This window comes from Crocodylus porosus, unplaced genomic scaffold (genome assembly GCF_001723895.1).
Source record: "Crocodylus porosus isolate Cpor-Errol unplaced genomic scaffold, CroPor_comp1, whole genome shotgun sequence".
Taxonomy (NCBI): domain Eukaryota; kingdom Metazoa; phylum Chordata; order Crocodylia; family Crocodylidae; genus Crocodylus; species Crocodylus porosus.
In genome coordinates this window covers 23,493,279-23,518,954 of record NW_017728912.1, presented here as the reverse complement: position 1 = coordinate 23,518,954, position 25,676 = coordinate 23,493,279, and the positions used below count along the sequence as shown (strand labels likewise).

The 25,676-nt window shown below is 42.0% G+C and overlaps 1 protein-coding gene across 6 annotated transcripts in view; it reads left to right on the top strand.

Annotated features, from left to right (window-relative positions):
* Positions 1-25,457, top strand: part of CSGALNACT1 (chondroitin sulfate N-acetylgalactosaminyltransferase 1) — a 96,291-nt gene extending 70,834 nt beyond the window's left edge. For 5 of the 6 annotated variants that reach the window (XM_019534161.1, XM_019534162.1, XM_019534157.1 and 2 more), the window contains 6 exons: positions 9,887-10,103; positions 11,345-11,446; positions 15,916-16,094; positions 16,587-16,681; positions 21,037-21,118; positions 23,541-25,457. In XM_019534161.1, the coding sequence (XP_019389706.1) occupies positions 9,887-10,103; positions 11,345-11,446; positions 15,916-16,094; positions 16,587-16,681; positions 21,037-21,118; positions 23,541-23,830 (965 nt within the window). In that variant the 3' untranslated portion in view covers positions 23,831-25,457. Of the gene's footprint in view, positions 1-9,886; positions 10,104-11,344; positions 11,447-13,801; positions 14,007-15,915; positions 16,095-16,586; positions 16,682-21,036; positions 21,119-23,540 lie in introns of those variants that run through there. The other variant, XR_002100909.1, reaches the window with a different exon arrangement.
* Positions 25,458-25,676: the final 219 nt, after the last annotated feature.

Below are 25,676 nucleotides of genomic sequence, written 5' to 3'. Positions count from 1 at the left end.
ACACCTGCTGTGCAGGCCACACACCGTGTTGTGCTGCATGGGTTTCTCTCTGCCGTGCTGCACCAGTGGCGGGCATCCCACCCTCAAGGCACTGCACATGTGCTCCCAGACTGCATGGGGTCCCTGGGTCTTCCTGAACCCCCAGTCACAGGCTCCCTCGGTGCTGTATCATCCCGAGGGGTGAAGGCAGGAAGTGGAAACAGGAGAAAGGAGTGGAAGCTCCAAAGACTCTGCCAGAGGGTGTTGCGGGGAATGGCAGCCAGACTGGGAGCCCAGGGGCCCCAGGTTAATTCTTTCAGGAATGCATGTGGCCTGTGGGCTGCCAGTTAGATAAGCTTGGACTAAACCATTGTGAAAATGTCCTGCAAAACCCGCCTTCAGAGAGGTTGCTGCAAAGCATCCAAACCAGAGGTCAAAGTCTCAGCCAGTATGCATAAGTGGAGCTCTGTAACAGGAAACCCAAGCCCCGTTACTTGCCTGGAACAGGGGAAGTGGACAGGGAGGCTGACCCCTTTTGAGAGATGAACTTTTGGGAATCACAGGGGGAAGGGGACGCAGCAGGTAGCTCAAAAGAGACTCAAGTCTGGAGGCCAGGAGCAGCTAAAGAGCCAGGAAAGGCTGCAAAGCAGGGCAAGCCAGGCAGCCCATTAAGCTTAGCAGCAACAAGTGGACAGCAGCCAGGTGACAAATAAAGCCAGGGTTTAGGAGCTGGGAAGGGAGGAAAATTCTAGCTTGGAGGAACTCCAGTGAGAGGAACTCCAGGGAGCTGAGGAAGGAAGTCTCAGCAGATCCAGATAGCAGCAACCTTTTTTTTGTAACCCTGGAGGGTTGGAAATAGCATATAACTGGATTAACCCTTTTGGTTCTGATTCTGTGTTTTGGAATTGAGTTAAAGGATTGGAGGACTGGAAGTGGCTGTAAGGGTGGAAGAGGCAAGGAGCAAGGTATGTGGTAGGCACCCTTTGCTGCAGGGCTGAGATCAAGAGAGCCAGGGCCAGAAATAGTGGACCTGAGCCAAATTTGAAACAAACTAAAAAGGCTGAAACCTGACCAGGGTTTGGGGCTTGAGAGGTCCAGTGCTGATTCTGGGCAGAGAGAAAGAGAGCTTAAGGAAGAGAGTCCCTACAAATGGGTAGATGGAGTGTCATCAGTGAGGTGTGGGCATGGCTACAGGGATGGCAAGGAGGGCACAAAAATAGTCCAAAGGCACCAAGGAAAGGATTACCCTGGTCTTAAGGGCAGCCTCCCTCTGAATACATACCAATCACCATCAAATCAGGGCAGGTGAGGAGTAGCAGGTGGAATAGGCTGGGGAATATGGGCAGAAAGAGGCAGGGACCAAAGCACAGACCTGTCACAAGCTCCGTTTCCATTAGCAAGACTATGCCTATTTATGTCTACCAAGAATCCAGTTCGACTTCACAACAGCCATTATATACCATGCCAAAGCTGCCACCCTTGGGTTGGAGAGGGGCAGGACATTCAAATCAGTGTATTTGTGTTTCATAGTACCTTGGTGCCATGGTGCAGGGCCCCAAGACGGAAAGATTATCTGGCTTCCTTGATTTCTTCAAGTTATTGCAGAGGGCAGGCCCAATTGCAGGGATATAAGTAAGACCAGAATAGGGTGGATTTGCTCTGTCACTGACTCTGTCTTCATTGCTGTTGTATTATTTGGCCAATGTACAGGCTGTACAAGATCAGGGAGTCTACCCTGACCCCAAGGCACAGCTAACGAAGGGCAAGGCAGAATCTAATCCACTGAAAGTAACCATGGGGAAAGCTGCTATACTGTGCTTATATAATTCATTTTTAATATATTATTAATTAAGGCCCCCATTGGCTTTGATGTTCACCAATGGTAGGAACCTGAGGCATCATCAGCAATTCTTTGATTTGGGTATAATCTCTATCACAGCTCATTGATGGGTCTTGAGATGATTTAAGAGTTCAATCCTTGAGCCATGAATCCACCCACAGAAGTTGCACGTCTTTCCACGGGGGAGAGTAGGCTGCAGGCTAGGATTTCTCTTCTTTTCCTCCTCTACTCTTTCTTCTCCGCTTTGAGAGGAAGATTCATAGATGTTAGGGGTTGGAAGGGACCTTAAAAGATCATCAGGTCCTGCCCCTCTGCACTTGAGCAGGAAAGACCGCTGAGGTGAGATGACCCCAGCAAGGTAGGCATCAAGATGCTTTACCTTGAAATGGGCTGTTGCTTGGTTGAGGTTGCAGCACCATTGAAGTTGTTTGGAAGCTAGCTCCTCCCATCTCTTGATGTCAGCATTCATTTGCCTGAGGTAGGCTTTCAATGTGTCCTTGTAGTGTTTCCTTGGGCCATCGCAAGATCTCGAGTTGTTCCTAAGCTGGGAGTAGAGCACTTGTTTTGGGAGTTGAGAGTAAGGCATCCACACAGAATGAGTGGTCCAGTGAAGTTGGTGCTTGAGGATCACTGTTTTCTGTCACCACTGATTTTTAATGTCCCTGATCCTCCTTTAAGCTTCAGCTTTGAGGAGCTGATACATTTCCTTTTTCTGCTGGGATGAGATATCATCTGCCAAGCAGAATGAGCTCTTCTCTTCTGGTTGAAGAGTGCTTGGATCTCAGCATCATTCTCTTCAAACCAATCTTGGTGTTGATGGATTCAATAGATTCAGCACAGGCCATATGGGTGCAGACAGAAGTGACAATTTTTGCCCAATCTGACCACAGAAAGGAGTTTATAGCTGTAACCAAACATAAGTGCACCACTGCAGACAGCTTCAGAATGGCTGATCTGGTGAAAATCAAACTGCTCATTTCATGAAGTATCAGATAAAGATATTTCAAAATGTAGCATCTTTTGTAACTTGTGTCTGCCTCAGAAGGCTTTGCAAAAATTGGTCTGAGTTCCAGCTGGGAGCTGCACTTCTGTCTGCTGTGACAGCAGTTTTAAAACCCTTCCAGAGTTTCTCAATGTTACCTTCATCTGTGGACAGGGCAGAGAGCTTTTCATGAAGACACTGTTGGAGATCCTTACAGAACTTCAGGTGTCGAAGAGGCTTGGTGTTGAGAGCCTTTGACATTGCTTTTGACTGTTTTTGGTGTTTTGGAGCAAGCCAGATGTTCATAATGGATCAGAAAAGATGGTGATCTGTCTAGCTGTCATCCGTTCCTCATATGGCTCATGTGATACAGATATCAATTCGATCGTGGACTCTAACCATAACACAGTTGAGGTGCCAGTGTTTAGAATGAAGGTGTCTCCAGGTGGTCTTGTATTTGTTACTTTGTCTAAAGAAGGTGTTCTTGATGCATGCTCTGCATATTTGCTCAGAAGGAGGATGTGTTGGTTTGGTTTCCTTACTCCTTCCTTCCCAATTGCGCCACTCCAAAGTTCCAAGTCATGTGCAACTCTGGTGTTGAAGTCACCAAGGAGAGTAATCTAGTCTTCCTTCTGAGTATTAATACCTGGTCAAGGTTGGAGAATTGTCTTCAATATAATCATCAGCATTAAGCATTGGGGTGTATGCACTGAGGATGGTGGCATACTGGTTGTTATTGAACTTAAGACAGAAGGTCATAAGACATTTGTTAATGTCCCACAGGGACCTTCATAATTGACTGAGCCAATTCTCCATGACAAACCCAAAGCTGTAAATGCATCTGTCCTGTGCTGGTTTCCCTTTCCAGAAGAAGGTATAGCCTCCACCCTCTTTCCTCAGGTGACCCTCATCTGGTCATCTTGTCTCACTCAGAGCTGCAGTGTCAATTTTGTATCTCGCTAGTTGCCTAGAGATGATGACAATTCTTTCTGGTTTTTTGGCATCTTGGTTATCCATCAAAGTGTGAATGTTCCAAGTTGCATAAGCCACTGTCTCCTTATCATCTTTTTGACTGCAGAGAGAGTGATTTCACTGGACATGGTTATCCAGCCAGGATTAGATAAGACAGCCAAGGTTTAGGGCACCTTTTCCAGCCCCTTTCCCATGTGGGGCAAGCAGAGAAGATCCTGAACAGGACTGTTCAGTCATGGTAGCAGCTGTTGAATTGCACCCCTGTCTCAACGTGGATGAAAGACCTACTGCCCCTCTGTATGGAGTTAAATTACACTCAAGTGAGCAAAGTTTTTCTCCTTCCTTCTGATCAGGACAGCAGGCTTATTCAGTTGCATCCACAGTCCCTAATCATTACACTCCAGTTTGATTTTGCAGCCTGACTTAGCTACAAAAGCCATCTGAATGTGTAGGAGAAATGTCTTTATGCACACAATTATTTTGAAAGCTTCTGTGACATCTTTATTTTTTTTGGTCATTTGTAAATGGAACAACTATAATTTACGTGGCACAAAAATCAATTGTCTTGCCTATATTGAAACTGAGGAGCTGGCATACCAGCTTTACGTTGAAGTGTGGATCTTCATACCTCACTACAGAACTTGACTCTGAGACTGCAGGCTTTGCAGGTGCTGCAACCCACAGCCTGCTTTGAGAACAGGCTTGATTCACTGATATCTTCTGGCTGCTTTGTGTTACCTGCCAACACAGAGTAGTTGTAAACTTGGTTTAACCAGCCAGTAAAGCCAGGTTTATAGCTGCTGTATCCTTTTGGAGCAGTGTAAATCAGCTGGAACTTGTTGGTGAATCTTGCCCATTATTACACCTAAAGAAATAAAATTTTAGCCTGATTCTTCTGAAAGCTGCTTCAAAGACATCAGCAAATGAATGCTTGCCAATACCCTGTGCAGTAGGGTATATAGGGTTAGTCTCTGTGTCCGACAGCTTGGGTAGATGGAAACAGAGAACTCACCATACCAAAGGTAAGACAGGGAGTTGCTGTCAAAGTCAGGGTGAGAATTCAGATATATTCACGAAATCACTTGAAATGTTGCCATTGGTTCAATAAGGCCAGGTATTTCCTTGATGATATAAGTCCAAATTCAGCAAACCAGGTTAGCACTTGAGTCGGTGTCCCCTTGACTAAAATACTCTGCTGATTCAGGATCTTACTGACATAACAAATAATATTAGGCTACTATGATGTTTTCAGTCTTGTGAGCTACTTCTGCCTCTGGTATCTGTCACTGCTGTTGTCCACACCAATCCCAAATCAATGACTGGCAACAGTAGGCTGCTCTGAAATTGTGAATGTGGATTATTGCATCAGAATTCCTCTTAGCACATACCCCTATGCTCCATTCCATGTTTTCATTGCTTTTCTTAATGGACGGAGAGCATTTCTGCCAGAAGCTTGTTAAATGGAAATGTTTCTGCTGTATGATCTAGATGTTTTAAAATAAATAATTGCTGCCTCCCCCACAGTTTCTAGACAGAAGCACTTGTGTTTGGGATCAGAGTGCAAACCTACTTCCTTGCATTTGAGTTAAACAACTTCTCTACAGTTTTGCTATTGCATGAGAATACTTTCCATAATTCCAGACAGTTTGACTTCAAGTAGGAATAGTTGGCGTGTGCAGGAATTTTCCATTTTCCTTGTTCAAAAATAAAAGAGAATCTCCACTCTTCTGCTTGTAATTATTCCCCCCATATTGCTGATGTTTGAGCTGCCTCTCTTTTTATACTGGGATTCATACTGTCTGGTTGTTATAATTCTTTCCCCTCTTTTTTTTCCCTTCCTCTCTTATGTTCTTTGGGTTTCTGCCAGGTTTGGGAGTGTTAAAAGGCAACAGAGAAAGGCATTTTTTAGTGTATATCATCAGCAAGCAAACACCTTTTGTCCTAGGTACAATGTGATTCTAGCCAACATGGGTTAATGAAAGTCTATTGCTCACTGGGGCAGGGCAAAACTCATGGCAACTCCAATTTACACAATGGGAAGTGAAGATGAAAATATTTATGAATCATTCACCTTAATGCAGGAAGGAGATAAGAATAGATGTTTTGATACTCTTCCTAATACATCAGAACACTATTCCCAAAGCAAAAACTAACAACTGAACGAACGTACTTTTTATCAATAGGGGCAAGAGCCTAGAAAGAACAAGAGGAGCATTGTGACTTTGGTTTTAGTCAGTAAGAACATAATAAGCAATTGTTTTGTAGTTGGGATTTTACACAAGGACTTTCAGGCAAATCACAGTTAATGTCTGAGCCTAGAGTTAATGTCTAAACTTGCTATACAACCAGTCAGCCAGCTGTGTAAGATATCAAATATGCATTGCAGGTATATAAAGATCTTACACAGGACAAGGAATAAATCTTTTCCTGTAGGGAGTTGAGGTTCGTATGGGCAATATTTTAGTTCATAGGTAGCATGAGGAAGATTGTAATGAAAATTTAAAATTAGTTCTGAAAGTGAATGAAATGGTTGGACTAAAATTAGAGAGAAATATATGTGAACACAATCTTAATTACTGCTGCTAGGGAATGCAATAAAAAGTAAGTAGTAAGCACAGATGCAGAAAAAAAGATAAAGCCAAGTGAACTTTTGCATGTTTTTTTTACAGTCAACAGGACTTAAGCCTGTATTTAACTACTTTGCTGACTGAGTCCATAATTATCTTGCATTGAACAGTATTTCATTAGGACTCAGTAACTGTATTGTGGTTAGCACTGTAAGAAATATCTGAGAAGCTGCATTGACTGTTATCCATTAGGATGAAATCAAATTTGTCTGAACTGCAGTATAGAGTGAGGTTTTTTCCATGTCCTCAGAATGTGAATGCAGTTGGCAAACTAAAACCCTGAGATTATTTTCCCTGGTTTTAACTGTTCTTATACCAGTATTCCTATTGTTTTTCTGTCTCCCACCTTCTTCATGTTAGAACCCAGTTTTTCCCCCAAAGCTGTTTCTTTTGGTCATTTCCAAAGTAGACTTCTGAGTGTCTTTCAGAGTCTCCTCTATGTTTAACAATGCAGCCCGTCCCTGGTGTTAAAAAATCTCGGATTAGTTTTCTTTGGCATAAATTTACTGAAAGCATTCTGGCAAATCTTAAGCATGCTGCTTTGTAGAGAAATGGAAATTTTGAAACTAGTTGATCTACTAGAAGCAATAAAAAGAATTTGCTATCCTTTTTGATATCTAGCTACTGTCAAACTTAAAAAAAAAAGTTCTGTTTTTCTTGGAAACTGCTTAGTGATATGTTGTTTATTTTTTAGTAAGGCTTGTTTCTAGCCATGGCTCATCTTCTGAGAAGATGGCTCACTCTTGATGTATTCTCTAAAATCCCATACCTTATTAAAAATCTGTAATGTTTTTAGTCATGATGACAGTAATCAAGTCATTCCTTAGGGAACTGAGGGAGCCTTAAAGCAGAAAGGAAGGATGTTCCTGTGGTTAAGTGAGTAGCCCCTGACTCAGATGTGGGCTCAGGTCCTAGAACTGCTATAGATGTGTTTTGTGGCCTTTATATGAGTCCCTTAGTTTCTGTGTCCCTCAATTCTCCATACATGAAAATGTGTGTTCTGTTCCATCCTTCTCAAGGCCCTGAAAAAAAGATTGACCTATCTGCTTTCATAACACATCATCAGCTTACATCACAGAAAGCAGCAAGCAGGAGGAAGATACACCCATCTTTTGTATGAAGTGTTTTTCAGGAACTTGAGGAGGCTGGAACAGGATTATACTTAGGCTTCTAGTAGGTGGAATAAGATCGGGCCACAAATGTGTTTATTTGTAAAACAGTGCTACAAGGGATGCAGGGAAGTACAAATCAAAAACATCTAAGTAAGTTAGCTGAAATGATTACAAAAAGGACACCTATATGGTGATGATTCAGTAGCAATGAACCAGCATTGCTCCTGCTTAGGAAAATAATCTCACTAATCTTTTTGAAGTTCTCTGAACATATCAATGAAATAACAGGATGAGGAGCCACATCCATTGCCAGTTGATTGGAACTATTTTGACAAAAACAAGTTGATATCAGGGAAACTAAGCAGCCGTGTGGTGAGAGAGAACTACTGTTATGGACTAGACAGTGACTAATACAGAAAAGAAAGCATGATAATAAATGATTATTTGAATCGGGTGATGTGTACAAGTCCCCCACAAAAAGAAAAAAAAGGGCCTTTATTAGAATTCTTTTAGACAATTATGTATCCCTGTGTTTTGTTTCTCTTGAGTTCTTTTAAGAAATAGAAATCTAATCATACTCTTATGTGAACTGTAATTGCTAAGATAGTTTGAAAATTACATTTAAGAATTAAATATGAAAGAACAATTCAAATGTTAATGAGCCTGGCTACAACAAATGTATTTATTCAAATGCCCATTGTGGAGATTCATATGTTATTGCAGAATAGGTGAGCTGGGGGGGAGGTCTGCATGCTACTGTGTCTGCCTTTCAGCCTCAAACTAGAATTTCAGTAGTGCCCGGTACTTCCTGTGGCTCCTCACAAGCGGGTAGATTTCACCCATTTTGTGAATCCAAAGAAAACTTCTTACAGGAATTTGAATAGAAATATACCACCAAGCACTGTTACAATCAACTGCATAGTGTACGACCCCTGTTAAGAAAGAGACCAGTGGTTTTAGTACCAGACAAAGCTATTCACTGAGAAAGCACTGGGCAAGAACTATGCATACCAGAGGTTCCTCACCAATCACTCTTGAACTTCATAGGCACTGACAGATGTGCAGGCCCCCTCTCTAATTCATGGTGCTTTACATAAAGCGCCATGAGTTAAAGTTCCTCCCCCCACCCCCGACCCAACAGACATTTACCTGCTGAGTCGGGGGGGGCAGGGGAATCGCACCCGCCTTCAGGGGAGGGGCATCCTGTCTCTCCAACCTCACCCCCCGCTTCCAGCTTGGGGAGGTGGGGATGGCTATCAGCATGAAGGGAGGGAAGAGGGGAAGGGGAAGCCAGAAGCAGTGAGCTGTTGGCTGGGGCTTGCCTGGCCTGAGAAGGAGGGAGAGGGCTGTCAGGGGCTTCAGGGTGGGAGGGCTCTGATCCAGCTGTCCCACCTCTAAAGAAGAGTGCCTTTATCTGACATTTCATTTGATGAGGGTTAATTTTTCACTCAGTCAGCCACTTTAAAAGCACTCTGCAGCCATGAACGTATGTAGAGCACCTCAGGGGGGCTGATCATGTGAACAATGTAACTTCTGTCTTTGCCCCATGAGTCTATTGTTGTGTGCCTCAGGATGTGGACAAGAATAGAAAATTCACCATGGTAAGGGAATGCAATTAAAATACAACATTGATATATACTAACCTATCCCATTACAAAAGGAATTTAAAGTTTAAAAGTTTATTGTACTCTCTGAAGTCCACAGGTCTTCACATCTTAGAAGTCTCTGCTCCAATAGGCAGATCTCTCTGAATTAACTATAGGGATGTCACCTAAGTACAGACATCCATGCCTAATAAATACATTAAATAATTTCTGTGTCTTTTCATGATTGTTCAGGTTAGTGATAGAAATTCTGGTGGCTGCTAGGAACGGTCTCTTAGACATTTTCAATGCAGGATTTTTCATTGATGCCTAATAAAAATTCTTCAGAAGGAAAGAATCTGAAAATGCAATCAGAAAACCATTTCTCTCAGGGATGCACCTAACATACAGCCTGGCAAGTCTCATCAGAATGGATATAGCGTTCTGGATGCTATGTGCAGCTAGATCCTCTTGAAAAGTAAGGAACAAATATATAGCCAGATCTATTGTCATGGCATTCAGGTACTTACAACACAGCTAAATGTGGCCAGATTTTCATAGGGGTTAGACAGATCACATCCCTCAGTCTAAGACTGTCTGCTTGCTGGATGGTGAGAGCTGACTCCGAACAGTGAAGGAATTATAGCACATCCCGTTTTGGAAAAAGTGATGTCTCATTTATCTTTAGTCAAATCTAGGTTAGATGAATAGTATTGAATAGTTGGTACTGCAGCTTCTTCCTGAGTTGAATATTATACTAACATTTTCCTTTTTTCATGTATTTCCAACAGGCATCTACCGAACAGAAAAAGACAAAGGCACGTTGTATGAGCTGACTTTCAAAGGTGACAGGAAACATGAATTCAAACGAATTGTTTTATTTAGACCATTTGGTCCCGTCATGAAAGTAAAGAATGAAAACATCAACATGGCCAACACACTCATTAACGTCATAGTTCCGTTGGCCAAAAGAACCAGCAAGTTCCGACAATTTATGCAAAATTTTAGGTGGGTTTTATTTTGTGACTCTATAATAGCTATTTTTCTTTTTTGGACAGCATGTTGCAGTTAAAGTAAATACCAAGGATGTTTCCAGTGAAAAATCCTATTTTTTGCCGAAATTCAAATTACTTTCTTACGAAGAAATTCATTGGCAGTCACTTAGAAAAACATAATATTGCACCTAAACTGCAATTAGCTTTACTAGTGGAAACCAGTGGAAGGATTTATATAGCATTTATCAATCATTTTGAAGTGGGTGCCATGTGTACTCAACATTTTATCCCATTTGAAACTCAGTATTTCCATCTGGAAGAAAGCACTTGTCAGCGACACTTCAATACATGTGTCAATCTCACTCCATAGAAATACTGTCTAGAAAACAGGGGTCATTTTATTATCCCCAGACAGCTTGCCAAGCTCCTCAGTGAAAGGACAGATGATTAGCTACAAAGAAACAATAAAAACTGTTCTTGAACTCAAGGATATTGTCTCCTTGCTACTTTTGATCAAAGCTCATTTTTTATTTTCTTGTCCTTAAAATGCGGCTGTGGCATTTGCAGGAATGGATTTAATTAAGGTGCATTGCCAAGTGTGAACTAATAATAACCTGGCCAGCTACAAGGTTTGCATTTTGATAAGTCAGAAGTTTGTGAGGTTTCCAAATAACTTTGCTGTCCAGAAGAACTCAAATGTTGAGAGATGCAGAAATTACTAGCTGCTTGATTTCTTCACCCGTGGGAATTGTTTGTGTAGATCTCCCTTACCTGGTTTTCAGGGGCATAACTAGAGATTGTAGTATGCAGAAGAAGTAGAAATGAAGTCATGTGATTTTTTTTTTCCCCTCTTCAAGTTTCCCTTTCTCCTTTTAGTATTGAGGTAGCACCTGCTGGCTTTACTAGTTAGCCACATAATTGCTGGCTTCCTGCCAGTGGCCTTCACACTGACTTCCATGTGGCTGGATGGGCCATTTCAATGTTTGGAAATCATAACACAGGTAACTAGTAATAATACTTCTCTCCTGGTTAATAGACCACTATAAATTATATGACACCCCATCCTGCCAGTGTATTATAAGAGAAACAACATGTTTGTGTCTGGGTGCAAAGGTCTCGCTCTCTCTCTCAGTGGAGTTACACTAAGAGACAGTGTATCCTGAAAACTCCCATTATCAACCTGCCATCTCAATTAAATATGCTGAGCATCAGTTGGGAAAGCAAACCTTCATGAATCTGTTATGTCTGTTCTAGGGAAATGGGCATTCAGCAAGATGGGAAAATTCATCTCACTGTGGTTTACTTTGGAAAAGAGCAAATGAATGAGGTAAAAGCAATACTGGAAAACACCTCCAGGTAAGTATGGTCCTCTTTTGAAACATGACTAGTCACATGCAGTGGGGGACCCACAAACCAGAGACTAGACATCCATTTGATTTCCATTCCCCAGCCCTGTCAGAAGGCGCTAACAGCAGTGGAAGGACCATTGCCCTTCACTTACTGTCAGTTAAAATAACATTACCTTGGGAATTCCCCACCTGTGCTTGCACAACACTGGCATTTCTAGCTCTGGGGCACATTTCATGAACTCAGCAAAATGTAACTTCCACTTCACAGCTGAAATGATGATCAGTCTGGAAATGATCAGCCCTGAATTTCACTGATCCTTAGGTAAACGGCTTTTATCAACTGGGGCTGAAGTTTGACTTGGAGAGACCCTAAAATTTGGGATTTGTAATAGAACCTAAGGCCAAGTCCAAGCTTGTGTCAATCTAGTTTACATTGCCAGGGGTGTGAAGAGGTGTGATCCTTGAGTGATATAGCTCCTACAGGCAAAAAACACCTACTGTAGACACATTTATACTAGCAAAATTGTATTTTCTACTGCTGTAACTTATTTGCATTGTGGGGTCTGGTTTTACTGTACTGGTATGGAGTGCTCTGCTGATTTGATATACCTTGAGGCCCCTTTGAAAATCCTAACTTTAAGTATTTTCTACACTTGGTGAAAGGCCCTTTGCCTTTTCTCTACTTGTATTATGAGCTAACAGGAAAGGTCAGAACTGCTGAATACAGATCAATGTCCCACTGTCCTGATTTAGATGGATACTCTATACTCATTTGAGCTTGTGCTACTTGAATAAGTGGAGGAAACAACACTATTGTCCTATGGATATATGAACATTATTGCACAGGGCCAAATCCTGAGTTAACGCAAATTAGCACTGTTCCACTGAGATCACTGGGCACGTATATGGCAGATGTTTATGGCACTGTTATGATAGTCTGTACTGTTCAAGGGACGAGTTGCTTATTCTTTCATAAGAGCATGCTGAAATATTGTTTGGCATAAAATGGGATTTTGGAAAATGTTGATAGTATCGCCAGGGAGCACATCTCTGTAGTCCATTCTCTGACAGTGTTATCAATGACAATATGGTCCATATGGCTGTGTGCTCTGATGGTCTAGCTCCAGGGTTACCAGCCTTTTAGGAGGGGCAGTCCAAAATAACACAGCTCAGCCCAAAGGAGGATGCTGCATGCAACCAGGCCGCTGCCGCTTCCCCTCCCACCAACTTGCTGCTGACTTGCTTGCAACCTGGCTGCCACCACATGCTGCCAAAATCCCAGCTCCATACCCTGGGTGAAATTGCTTGATGGACTAGGCCAGTGGTCTCCAAGCTTTTTTGATCGCGCACTCCTATCAGTAAAACATTTTTGAGCACGCACCCCCAATATATGTATATTTATATTCGCACACCCCATCAGTAAAACATTTTTGAGTATGCACCCTCAATATATGTATATTTATATAAATATATATATAAATTGAAGTTCTAATATTTTCTTCCCGCACCCCAATGGATCATCTTGAGCACCCCACTTCGGAGACCACTGGACTAGGCTGCAAGTTGGGAAGTGTAGGAAAGTTAGTCTAGCCTTTAGGTTTGGGAGCAGCAGCAAAGCCAGACTGAAGATGCCAGTAGAGCAGGGGTTGAACCCCCGCAACTGGTGCTGAGATCAACGAGTCACATGCTAAGAACCACAATGGACTGTTCAGTCCCAGCTGGGGTTGACCAGTCTTTCTGTTAGCTGTCTTACCTGATTGGCTTTGACACAGGCTTAAGGACAGTTTAAAAAGCTGCAAAATGTATTTCACACCTGGAGCAACTTCCTGACTCTGCATATTCCTAGCCTCACTTCCTAGATCCTGCTTCAGTCTTGTTCTCCACACCTGCTCTTACCCACCTTCCATTCCCACCCAGCTGCCTCCAGCATCTCAGGTCATGGCCTCTGGTGTTACCAGTCACACTTTAAAGGATCTTGTCTCCTTGCCTCTGACTCTCTCTGTCTCAGTTCTCCATCTGCACAATGGGGATAACAGTGCTAACCTATGTCACAGGGATGGTGAAGAAAAATGCATTAAAAATTGTGACATTCACTGGTGCTGAGAGCCAGAAAGGTACCAGATATGATAGATTCCCTATTTCTAAGAGCTTGTTAGTTTAGCAGAATCCTCCTTACACTGCTGGTTCAGAATGACTGATAAGAAAGCACCATGTTTTTCCAGATTGCATCCCAGAGGCATTTTTAACAAGCTACTAATAATGATTATCACTGCATTCTCTCAGTAAGCAATTACCTGTTTTTAGCTTGCCTATTTTATCAGCTCCTTGAGACAGACAATATGTACTCCTCTGTCTTGTACAGCTCCAGCTACACTGATGCTTAACAAAGGCCAAGTGATAATTAAAAGGAGAAAAATAGCACCATTTGCAGTTAGCAGATACACTTGCAACTCACAAATGATGACACAGCAACTTTACTGTCAAACACAGATGGGATGTCAAAGCATTCGACTTAAGGCTCTTGTAAACGTGAATTAATAGCATACTGGGTTCTTCTATCTAATGAGGTTAGTCACTATGCACCTTCTGTATGCTGATCCCTAATTAGTGCCTAGTGAATTAAGAAACAGGCATCAACAAAATGCTGATTAACCACCATAAAATAATGGAACTTGATCACATTTGGCATGCTTCCGGGAATTTCAAAATAGTTGTAATTCTTCCATGAAATTTGGGTCATGCCAGGTTTTTGTACCAAATGTTTCAGGAAGAAAATGGGCACACCTTACAGAACAGGAAATGGAACAAATAACAACATTCAAATGCCAATATAATTGTGTGATGATATTATATATAGCCATGCCACCATTGGAGGAGTGTGTATAGCTTTCAAAGACCATGACCATTTGGAGTTTGATTTTGTTTGCCGTTTTGGGGGCTATGATGTTGTGCTGGCCAGTGGTAGTAAACTTGACTGCCTCCAAATAACTAGGATGGGAGTTTTCTTGGCATTGGCACATGCTACAGGAATCTGAAGCTTCAGGCATCCAACATGCTTCAGAATCTGGTGGTGCTAACTGGGTGTTTCTTTTTAGAGTTGGTTTGCTTCTGTAAACTGAGCGTTAGCTTGTGCTGCATTCTCCTTTCTTATTATCAGGTCCAATTTGCCATATACTGGCCATGCCTACACGTGCATTAACACTCTTTAGTTAATGCATATTAAATCTAGTACCTCCATTGTGAGGTAGTAGGAAAACACGCATTAGCCTGTCCTAATGCACATTAACTAAAGAGCATGTTTTTTTCAGTGATGCTTTAATGCGTATTAAAATAGGCTAATGTGCATTAAAGCACATGTGTAGATGAGCCCTGAGTACATACACTCAGGCAAACTTTTAATTTTGCATTTTCTCCTTTTAAAATTTCTCTATATGACTTTTAAATACCAATACTGTTTTAATTCAAGGTTTTGCATGGAAAAATGCCTTCATAAGACCTTAAAATTTACCCTTCAAGGGCCAGCCTTCCAAAAGATCAGGAACTGAGCCTTTGAAAAGCACAGTTGGAGGCTACAAAAAGACACTGAGCTTTTTTTTAAAAACTGACCTCTAACCTCTTAATGCCTTTCTTCTGATTTTCCTATTGTATGAATACCTAATTTGCAGAATGGCAAAAAAACAGAGTTCTAGCTGAAGTCCATGGCAGCTGTTTGAAAATCAGTCCCCAAGTCTCTTGTTATCCTTGGCTAAGTCATTCTTAGTGAAATCTTAATCTGCCTATTGCACACCAGTCCTTTTTCACACATGAAGTATTGAAGTAATCTGTTTTTCTATAGCAAGCCAAATGATATCTCATCACAGGCAGGGAATCCAAGCTAGAGTTTTCCAGGTGGTTGGATTTAAGCAGAAGTGATATTATAGAACACAGAGTATGCAAAATTGACAGGTTTATCTTGTGGTTTGGGACTGACCTCAAGACTTCCATTGACTTCCTTGAGTTTTGGATTGTGTTCCTTTTGATAATTTTTAAATAGTTTTGACTTTAGGTATCAAGAAGAACATTGATGCAAACACAATAATATATACAACAACGTATGTCGATACCTATTAAAAAACATTGTTAAAATTTACAGATTAGATTTAAAACAGATAGTCTATCATTGTATTAAAAGAGGGTAGAGCTATTTTCTCCTCCCTACGCTTGTTCTCTTTTTTTTTCATGGTCCATCAGTATTATCTCAGAAACATTCTGAATGTTACAGTGACAGGTTTCTCTTCCCATATTTCCTGGTGTTTGGTATAGCACAGAAAAACATCATCAAGTTGTGACATTTTTAAAAAATGTATAAAACCATAACATTTGAATATGTACATTTAAAATATTTTAATTTTGCTTATGTATGTGGTAAAAGAAACCCAAAGGTTTGGCTATGCCTTTGAATCCCTTAAGCCTCTTCTCCCGGGCTGTTCCTCCTAGATCAGCTAACTTCAAGAATTTTACCTTCATCCAACTGAACGAAGAATTCTCAAGAGGCAAAGGATTAGACATAGGGGCTCGAGTTTGGAAAGGAAACAATGTTGTTCTCTTTTTTTGTGATGTGGATATATATTTCACAGCTGAATTTCTCAACACCTGTAGACTCAACACTCAGCCAGGTATGACTGCTCTGAGGTTTACCCATTTGGGCAGATTTGTATTTAATTTTGTAATAACTATGTGTTGGCAGAAGGAGACGGGAAGTTCAGCTATTGCAAGGTTTTCAGCTATTCCAGGGTTTTCCCTAAGGTATGTGTAACAGTATAGAACCTACATGGCTGATTGTCATACTTCAGTCAAGGAGAAGGTAAAAAGTTTTCAGCTCCCCCTACAAGCAACACCTTGCTTTTGTTGCTTGGTTTTCTACGGTCCCTGCAGGCCATGTTGTACAACTATATCCCAATTTCACATTCTGCACCCAGACCACAGGACTGTGGGTCTAACTCCCTCCCCCCCAAATGCAAGGCAACAGAAGTCTTTGTGTTGAATTCAGTGGAGCTTGGCCCAAGGCCAGAGCCTGTAGAGCAGAGGGGAGTACATTTTAGATGCAGTTTGAGAGCATAAAACAACGTACCAAATAACTTTCTTTTTAAAACTATTGTGATTTCTAGGGAAGAAAGTGTTTTATCCAGTTCTTTTCAGCCAATATAACCCAGGTATAATTTATGGGCATCATGATTCTATTCCACCCTTAGAACAGCAGCTGGTAAGTAACTAGCTCTCAAAATGCATGCTCTCAACTGTACATAACATTTCCCCTTCAGAAAGATGGATGTGCTCTTGAATGAAATTTCACTGATCTGTGTACACAGAGATGCGACACATTGAAAATGGAGTTTATTTATTCCCCTCATGACTGTGGTGTTCAGTGAGTTCTCTGGCAATGCTTTCCAGTCAAATAGTTTAAAGTGCTGCTTTATTTTAAAGCTTGTTTGCTATTTATGTGTGGAAGCTAAAAATTTCAGCTCAGCTTGTGTGTCTGCCAGAAGCTACATTATGATCAACTCGCAGCAATTCCACCTCGGGGCAGCTTGGGATGATGGAACCTGTTGATGCTAACTTCTTTGGGAAACAGGGAACTGAATATTTCTCAGCCTCTTGTTTTATGAAGTTAAGCTGGATGAGTTTTGGAAAGACCATAGCAATTCATGGATAGATGATGAAACAGGTAATTGGTCAACAGTTTCCTTAGGAATCCAGTGGCTTGTCCATTACCTGAGGGTCTTTAAACTGAGATGAGACACTTTTAGAAAAGTGAGGCTCTAGTTCCGTGGTTCTCAATATTTTTAGACTTAAGACACTTCTTGTTAGACTAAAGGCACCCTTCAGAAAACGTCCGCTCTTAGGTTTCATTTGTTTTTTACTATAGAAAAAACAATTCAGCACTTCTCTTGCAAAGAACTCAGAAAGATCATACAGATCAGAATGGTTTTGACACTATAGCTTCCCACTTGAAATCTCTGGTTTCATCTTGTGAAGATATTTGCAGACACAACAGCACCCCATGGCAGCCTTACAAATATCTGATGGCATCCTGGCTGAGAATCACTGCTTTAGGTCAGCCACAAATTGTTGGGAACCCTGCAGAAATCACCAAGCGAGGTGCTACGCATTATGTTGTGCAACAGGAGTCAGATTACAAGCTTATAACAGTCCCTTCTGGCCTTAAAATTGATGGACCAGAACCTCTGCTAGTGTCAATCATCCGTTGCTTTCCACTTTGCTCTAAGCATCTATAAATCTAAACACTATCCCTGGGTGTGCCATCTTAGTTATGGTAAGATGTCTCCAGCTGAGGAGAGGGGGGAGTAGAGCATAGAGGGTCTGGAAGAGTCTGGGTGACAAAGTCGAGCAGCAGTGTTCTTTCTTTGGCACTCTGGCTGCACTTTTTGGTGGAGTGAAAGAAAGCAATTGCCCATTTCTCCACGAACACACAGAAAATCAGTGCATTCCTGCTTCTCTGTCTACAAACACTGCCCACCCAAATAGGTCTCCACCCGTGGCTCCCTCGGCACCCCTCAGAATCTAAGCAGCATCCCTTCCAGCAGAGCTGCTGAATCAAAGCATTTGCTTGCTTTGTGGCACATTTAGCTAGCTAGCTTTCTGACCCCAGCCAGCAAAAAGGCATTAATGTCGCTGCCACTCATTGATTGTCAAGGAACCTCCCAGCTCCATTTAGGCTTGTGGTAACCACTGGCTTCAGCAGCGGCTCTCAAACAGTAGCTGTTCAGGGGGTCATCTGCATAAAGAGTTACTTCATACCCAAGAGATAGGAAGGTAGGACTGCAAGATTTGTCTTGGGTTACTGAGTGCAATGGCCTACTGCAGCAGGCAGCCATTCTAGCTAAGCCATGATAAAAGTTTAAAAGGAGAGATTTGCAGAAAGGCCAAAGGGTAAGAACAGAAGGGCACTGGACCAAGCTGCCCAGGGAGGCTCTGGAATCTCCTTTTCCTGGAGGCTTATAAGCAAAGGCTGGTGGGTTAGTAATAGCGCATCCTGCATCTGTGAAAGACACTGCACTAGAGACCCTTGAAGTCCTTTCCTGCCCTGTGACTCTCTGAACACTGTGCTGGTTGTTGATTCACTAGAGGAGCCATAGTTAGATTTTCAGCAGCAAGTTAACTTTAGTTATAAATAAACCAAAGGGCGGGGGGGCAGGGGAGCAGGGATACTTGTGAGGCCACTCTAACATGCAACTGCATAAAGCCCCTGCTCCTAAGCAACCACCCACATCCAGTTTTGTACTATAAACATGCTAATATTAGTACAAGCCTCTCAAAAGGGTCAGTATTCTTATAACTACTTTTACTTTTACTTTTATAAAATGGTATTTTATAGCATTTGTCCGCTGTCACTGCCCTTAACATGTCGAATACATTCCAAACTGGCTGACAGTCTCAACCTCAGATAGGTTCAGGATACTCTCCTGTCTATTGTAAAAGTATAACTGGAGCTTAATTTAGAACCATACTCCTTGAAGGATGTCCAAGATAAAAAGCTTTTTCCTCTTTTTATTTATTGATTTTTTTTAAACAGTAGTAAAACACTTATGATGTTGTTACATGTGAATTTATCTGGGTTTATTACAAACAAAACCTCTCCTGTTCCCACCAGGGGATTCACTTGAGCTCTTATCTTTCTAGTGCACACTTAACTAGAGAACTTCAAGCTGGTAAACACTGAAGGCAGGAAAGGAAACAAAGAGTTTAGTTTGAAAGTTAAAGTGAATCCCACTGATCACTCTGTGGGGCCTGCACAAATATTTATAGGTAGCATCCGAGTTGTCAGACATGATACCTAGATTGGAGAAGCTTCTTAATTTAAAGAAGGGACATCACCAACCTAATTTTTCTTTAGTCAATCATATTTTCAGGCCAGATTGCTTCCTGGGCAAACAGCCAGAAAAGTGCCATTTAAACAAGCAGAGTTGGCTGCCTACCCCTGCTACTTGTGCAGCTGAGAAAGTAGCCTGCATCAAGCCTTGAAATAAATTGATTTGTGCTGTAGCCATTAGTTCTAATGGGAAGTAATAATGCTAATGCATACAAATAGCTTGCTGTAAAGCCACTGAGATGGAGTTTTCCTGTTACAATGTAGGCTTGACAGACGTCATCTTCTTGCTCACTAATGGGCTTGCAGTGTTTTTCTTTTCTCGTTCCTTTTTTTTCTTTTAAAAGCCATACATGCAGAAAAGAAAAAAGAACGGAAAAAACAGGTGAAGGGTAGCAATGAATGGATATGTGAAAAGGAGTGATAGAAGGGAAGGAAGAATGGCCTGAGGGTTAAGGAGCTACTGGGATATGGAATGCAGGTTTCAAATCCCACCTTGGTCATAGATAACCTCTGGATAAGGCATTTAGGCCAAGATTTTCAAAAGTAGCTGCCAAGGCTCCTAACAGCAGCATACCTAAGGGTAGGTAAGAGAGGCACCAGCTTCGGGGCACTGCCTTAGAGGGGACACAAGAATGACAGCTGTTACTGGTTCAGCTGCTGTCTCTGCCTCAATCACCCCTGGTGTGCAAGCCACAAAGCATCCTATATGCCTTTGGCTCCTAATCAGATTTAGATGCTTAAATAAGCAGCCAGAATCTCCACAGTGCTGAGCATCCCACAGCTCCTTCACGTGAAGCTGCTGAGTGGCTCTGTACATTTGAAAATTAGGCTACTTGTGAGATTCCTTATTTCAAGGAACTAGTTTTGAAAATGTTGGGCTGTCACTCTGTGCCTCAGTTTTCCATCTGTGAAATGGGGGCAATACCACTTTCTTGGCTACTTTGTCCAAACTGCAAGCTCTTTCAAGGTTGAGAGTCAGACCTTAGAAACATGGTTGGATCCACACTTTAGAGTAGTCCCAAGGCTATTTTAAACTACGTCTGGCCTCTCTGAATACAAATAATTGTCACAGGCTTTCCTGCTATTTGGTAATTTGTGAAAGATTTTAAGCCATTATTCTGCCAGTCAGACTAGCTCTATCGTTAGTCACATTAGTACAGTACATTCAGTAGGTACAGTACATAATAGTCACACTAGCACTTCTACAGTGACTCTGTTGTAGAAAAAACTCAATATCACTCTATTTGGGCAGTGCTCTTGGAACTTACGGTCAAAGATATCACCCCATCCCCCATCTGTCTGTGGAGTAAGTTTGGTTCACTGATTTTGTTAAAATATTACCCAAGACTGATTCAGCTCCCATGAAATGTAAGCTACTCTGTAAAATAACAGGAGGATATGTGTCACATACAAAAAGGTCTCTAGAAGGTGCCTCCCATGATATTTTTGTGAGTCTGAAGACAGACTGAAGCAATAGCTCTGAAAATGCTGGACTGTCCCACATTTATCTTACTGGGGTGTCAACTCCCATAACTAATGGTAATTTGGCAAAAGCATCCAGCAGAAATCTGCTGGAGCAAAAATGGGTGTGTGGCGGGGGGGAATGTAGCCAAAAAGTGGGGTAGCAGTCCCCATTCTGGCCTCATCCTAATGGGGGGTGGGGCATGTTTTTCTTTCATTCAAATTGTTAATATAATTGCTCACATATAAATGGCCTTTCCCCCCAGGTTATAAAAAAGGAAACTGGATTTTGGAGAGACTTTGGGTTTGGAATGACTTGCCAGTACAGGTCTGATTTTATCAACATAGGTAAGAACATTTGCTTAAGAGATCATGCTTTCGCACTGCCACATAGGATCAGCTTCTCTTTGCCGCTCAGTCACTGTATGCCCCTCTGCTAATCTCAGCTGGCATATCAACTAATGGTGGGAGGTGTCACAGCCAGTTGTTGGCACACCTTAGAGCAGCTCTGAAACTATTCTAAACTACTCCAGGGTGCTCTGGGTTCCCCAACCCACTCTGTTACATCCAAGGGTTTTTAGACACAGGTAAGAACTTGAACCATTGGGTTGGATATCTGTGCATGTTCCTCTGAGCTAATGGAGATCAAGAGTCAGAGCTGTGTTCTGAGGAGATAGCAGTTTCCAAGTTCTGTGTTTAAAGTCTCCATGTAGCTTCTGTCTCTGGAAGGGCTAAGAGAAGAGTTGCTGGATAAATCCTGCATTGACTAATCCAGAGCTTTCCTCTGACATTTTCAAAGCAAAATAATAGATTCATCTAAGTTCACTTCTTGTGGCAGATAGGTGGCCCTGATTGCCATCAGACTGAGCTCCAGGCACCCATTTAATTCTGGGCCTGCGCTCCATAGCTAACCTTACCCACTGGTTAGCTTTTGTCAGGTGCGATCTCTGAACAGGGGCAGGGTCATGGACATTTATAACTGCCAATCAACCCCAAGCCCGTTGATTGTGTCCCTGGAGCATTTCTGCTGGCTAGAACATGGCCTATCAAACCTCACCTAACATTATCTTGTCAACAACTTGTTGTACCTAAAGAGGCAGCTATTGCCACAATGGACTCCAAAGCAAAGCTTCTGTTGGTAGTGATGCTGGATTGGGCCTTGAGAGTACAGGCTCAGCAGTAACACCTCTGGCCAGTGACCCACAGTTTTCCCAACTCTCTGCCCTTAAAGCCAAGGCCTGGGAAAGCAGAAGAGCTGTGCATTTTGTCCTGATGGGGACCCAGCTAAGAATGTGGTAGCCTAGTCCCAAGTAAAAGTCTCTCTACAGCAAACACCAGTTCTGCCCTGGAGGAAGTCTTGGTTAGACTATGTCTCCACCCCTCCACATCTCAACCCCAACTCATGAGCCAAGATTGGAGTTGATCCATTAACCACTATCATTGGGTTTAGAAACCTTACGGTAACCAGTCACCTATGGCAAAGTTTAAATGTCTCAGGGCAGTAAATTGGGTGCCCCAAGTAACAGAGATGCAGTCAACACAATCCAGTGACGCTTGGAGGAGCAGGGAAGTGCCTACTTCCTGTTTCCCCCTGTCTCTCCAGACAGCCCTTTAGTTTTTTTCCCCAGTACTTTTCCCCCCACCTCCAAGAACTGGCAAGGGGTAGGTGACATAGAGCCAGCAGGCTGTCAACTCCTTGGCTAGAGCTCCACCAGTTACTTGAGTCTCTGCAAGTTTAAAGGCCCTTAGAAAATCAGTTGCCCCAAACAGTTGGAAGTCCTTAACTCCCCTGAAGCTGCTTATGCGGGCACTGTTTTCTGGCACAAAAAGCTCCACTGAAAGCTGCTGTCAGCAAGCAGAGGAATCCCTTGCAGGTGCATCCCATGAATCAGCATTGCACTAGATGGCGGAGTGCAGCCAGGAAAGCCAGCACTGAGCATATCACAAAGGCAGACCTCACAAGTCTGTCTTCTACATCCCCATCATCAAGCAGGACTCCACTGAGTAATGATGATGATGATGGGGGAGGGTCTGTGGCTGTGGCAGGCTGAGCCAGGCATTCCCATCTGCTTATTCCTATAGACTATCATGAGATTGAAATGGCTCCCTCTGGTCTCAGCTTGTTTGTTATAAATGCAAAGTTGCTCAGTAGCTTGCCCACTAGATCCAGCCCTCTGTAAATCACTCCCTTCTCTGCAAGGACCCAGCTGCCTCTCATTCAGGGCAGCCCACACAAACGGATGTGCTTTGCTGAGTACTAGGGACTAGTTCAGACCCAGAAGGGAAGGTTGTTCCAGAACACAGAGAATGAATGCCCTCTCTCTGCCTCCCACAGAAGCCACTGGGCTTGTTTGAAAATCATAAGTGCAGATCACAGACAACAGTTTCTCTCTTGAGTCCATGTGTGTCTTGCTCTCAATACCCTACTTTGTGCCTGGTTGCAAAGGTCAAGAATAAAGAAAATTCAGCTGCAACCTTAAGCTGATCTGTCACTTAGGAAACATGACATGAACTTTAAGAGCTGCTTAGTGAAAACAAAGCAAATTTGTTTGTCACAGGGCAGTGAAAATGGACTTTTATAAAGCAAGGAAATTGGGCATTTCCTACTGTTGGCAGAAAGTAATCCAACTTTAAAGACCAGCATGAAAGTCACAGACTATAGGGAAGGGCTGAGAGACAATGCCAGTATTAAGTTCACCAGGAGATGTGTCTGTCTCTGTTGGGTTTTTCCATTCAGAGAGTACAACTTTCTATATCTTCTTTGTGCCAGGTGGTTTTGATCTGGATATCAAAGGCTGGGGAGGAGAAGACGTGCATCTGTACCGCAAATACCTCCACAGTAACCTCATTGTGGTCAGAACGCCTGTGCGGGGCCTCTTCCATCTCTGGCATGAAAAGCAGTGCTTGGATGAATTGACCCCAGAACAGTACAAGATGTGTATGCAATCCAAGGCCATGAATGAGGCCTCCCATGGCCAGCTGGGGATGCTTGTCTTTAGACATGAGATAGAGGCTCACCTACGCAAACAGAAACAAAAAGTGATCAGTAAAAAGACATGAGCCCAGAGAGGGAAAGGTGGGGTTTTTTGAAGTTTCAAAGCAGCTGCTTCAATAGAAAAGGTGACAGTGTTAAAAAGTTGGTGCTGGCAGCAGGAAGAGGTGAGGAAATGTGTACACTTCCTTTCCTGTCTTATGACGGTTTGCCAGTTTTCCATTTATCCTGCTTTCCTGCACTGGCTCCTGCTATGGAGTTGACAACAAAGGCAAGAGATGATCTTGAGAATCAAGGTTGCAGAGACCAGTAGCTTGCATCTGATACTTGCATGACATGTGCAGCAACAAAAGAATTTGCATTTCATTGAAGTATTCTTGCTTGACGACAGCAGCCCTGATTCTATGAAGACATGGGTCCACCTCTAACATACCTTGGGTGTAAATGTTTGTAAACACTAAAAGGGGCTTGAGTTTTACAAAATGTGCAGAGCACCTGCGCTCGGGAGTTGGGCAGGGAGGGGGAAGAATCACTCTAAAGTCACAAAAGTGAAGATAGCCCCAAATCAGTAGTCACTTTTGAGAATTTGAGACTGGTGCTCTTAATGTTGGATAATAGAGGCATTCGCATTTAGTTTCATAGAGATAAGCATCTCAGACAACGCTTTCTAGAACCCAGGAAGATTTCACAATAAAATGTGAAATTCCAAATACTGGAGCATAGTGTTATACTCCACTATTGTATTAAACCAAAAAATGTCAAGCCATATCTTGGAACTTTTATCCAGACTAAACTGGTACTATGTGTTCTGTTCTACATGCTCATTTTGTTGTCTTTTTTTTTTGAGAGCTTTTTTGCTGGTGAATTCTTTTGTGCGTATTTAAGTTTTCTACTTCAGGCCTTATTAAGAAATAGCACAACTTCAAGGATATTTTGAAAGTAGTTTGTATCCAAATGTGTCTCTTGCTAAGCATCTGCCCTGCAGCTGAAATGCACACTTTGTTTCTGATATATAGATAGAGATTCACTGATAGGAAGCAGAGTGCTCTTAACACAGCACCTGGGCACTGGAAAAGAAGGAGAAAACTTTCCATTCTCAGAAAAGGAAACAAATACCATTTTGTGATCTTAATTTAGCAAGAAGTTTTAAATTAGGAATGTTATAGATGCCAAAATGAATGAGGGATCACATTGTGACTTGTTTATACCAAAGTATTCAGTATAAACCAAATGTAATGTCTTTCTCAAGTCATAGTAGGCTTTCTTTCTTTTTTTTAAATTAATATGAAAAATGTTTTTGTGAAAGAATTTAGAGCCTGTTATGTTAGATCCTCTGACAGCGTTCCTAAGTACTTCCAAGAAACTGGTATACTTTTTAATATTTTTTGATTGACAATTTCCTACTGCATTGTTAAAATGTCCTATTACTATTATAAATATTGTTTGAACGCTGACTGCTGTGTCTTTCCGGTTCTAATATTTATTAGTCAAAAACTGGGTGCATGGGGTAGTTATCTGCTTGCTTATTTATCTTGTGTTTGACTCTGATCTCATTGTTTGTTAGCTTCTGATTCATTCAGGACATTGGGAAAAACAGCTGCATTGTAATGATGTGATGTTGTTATCCTGTAGAAAGTCAGGTGAAGGAAAATGCAAGATAGCACTGAACAGTGAATAAAATATGATTTATACTGATATTGTGCAACAGGAAATACCACCCAGATAATTAACTCTTTGGAAGCACCCTCTTGCAGAAGGTGCAAGCTAAAAATAGATCATTCCACATACTCCTTTGGTATACTGTGTGCCAGTAAAAGTGTCTGTCTCTTTTTAACTTGTTAGAGATGAACAGTATGTTTTTTTCATAAAATCTAAGACCAGATAGTCAAAGAGCCTCAGACTGAATTTATTCAG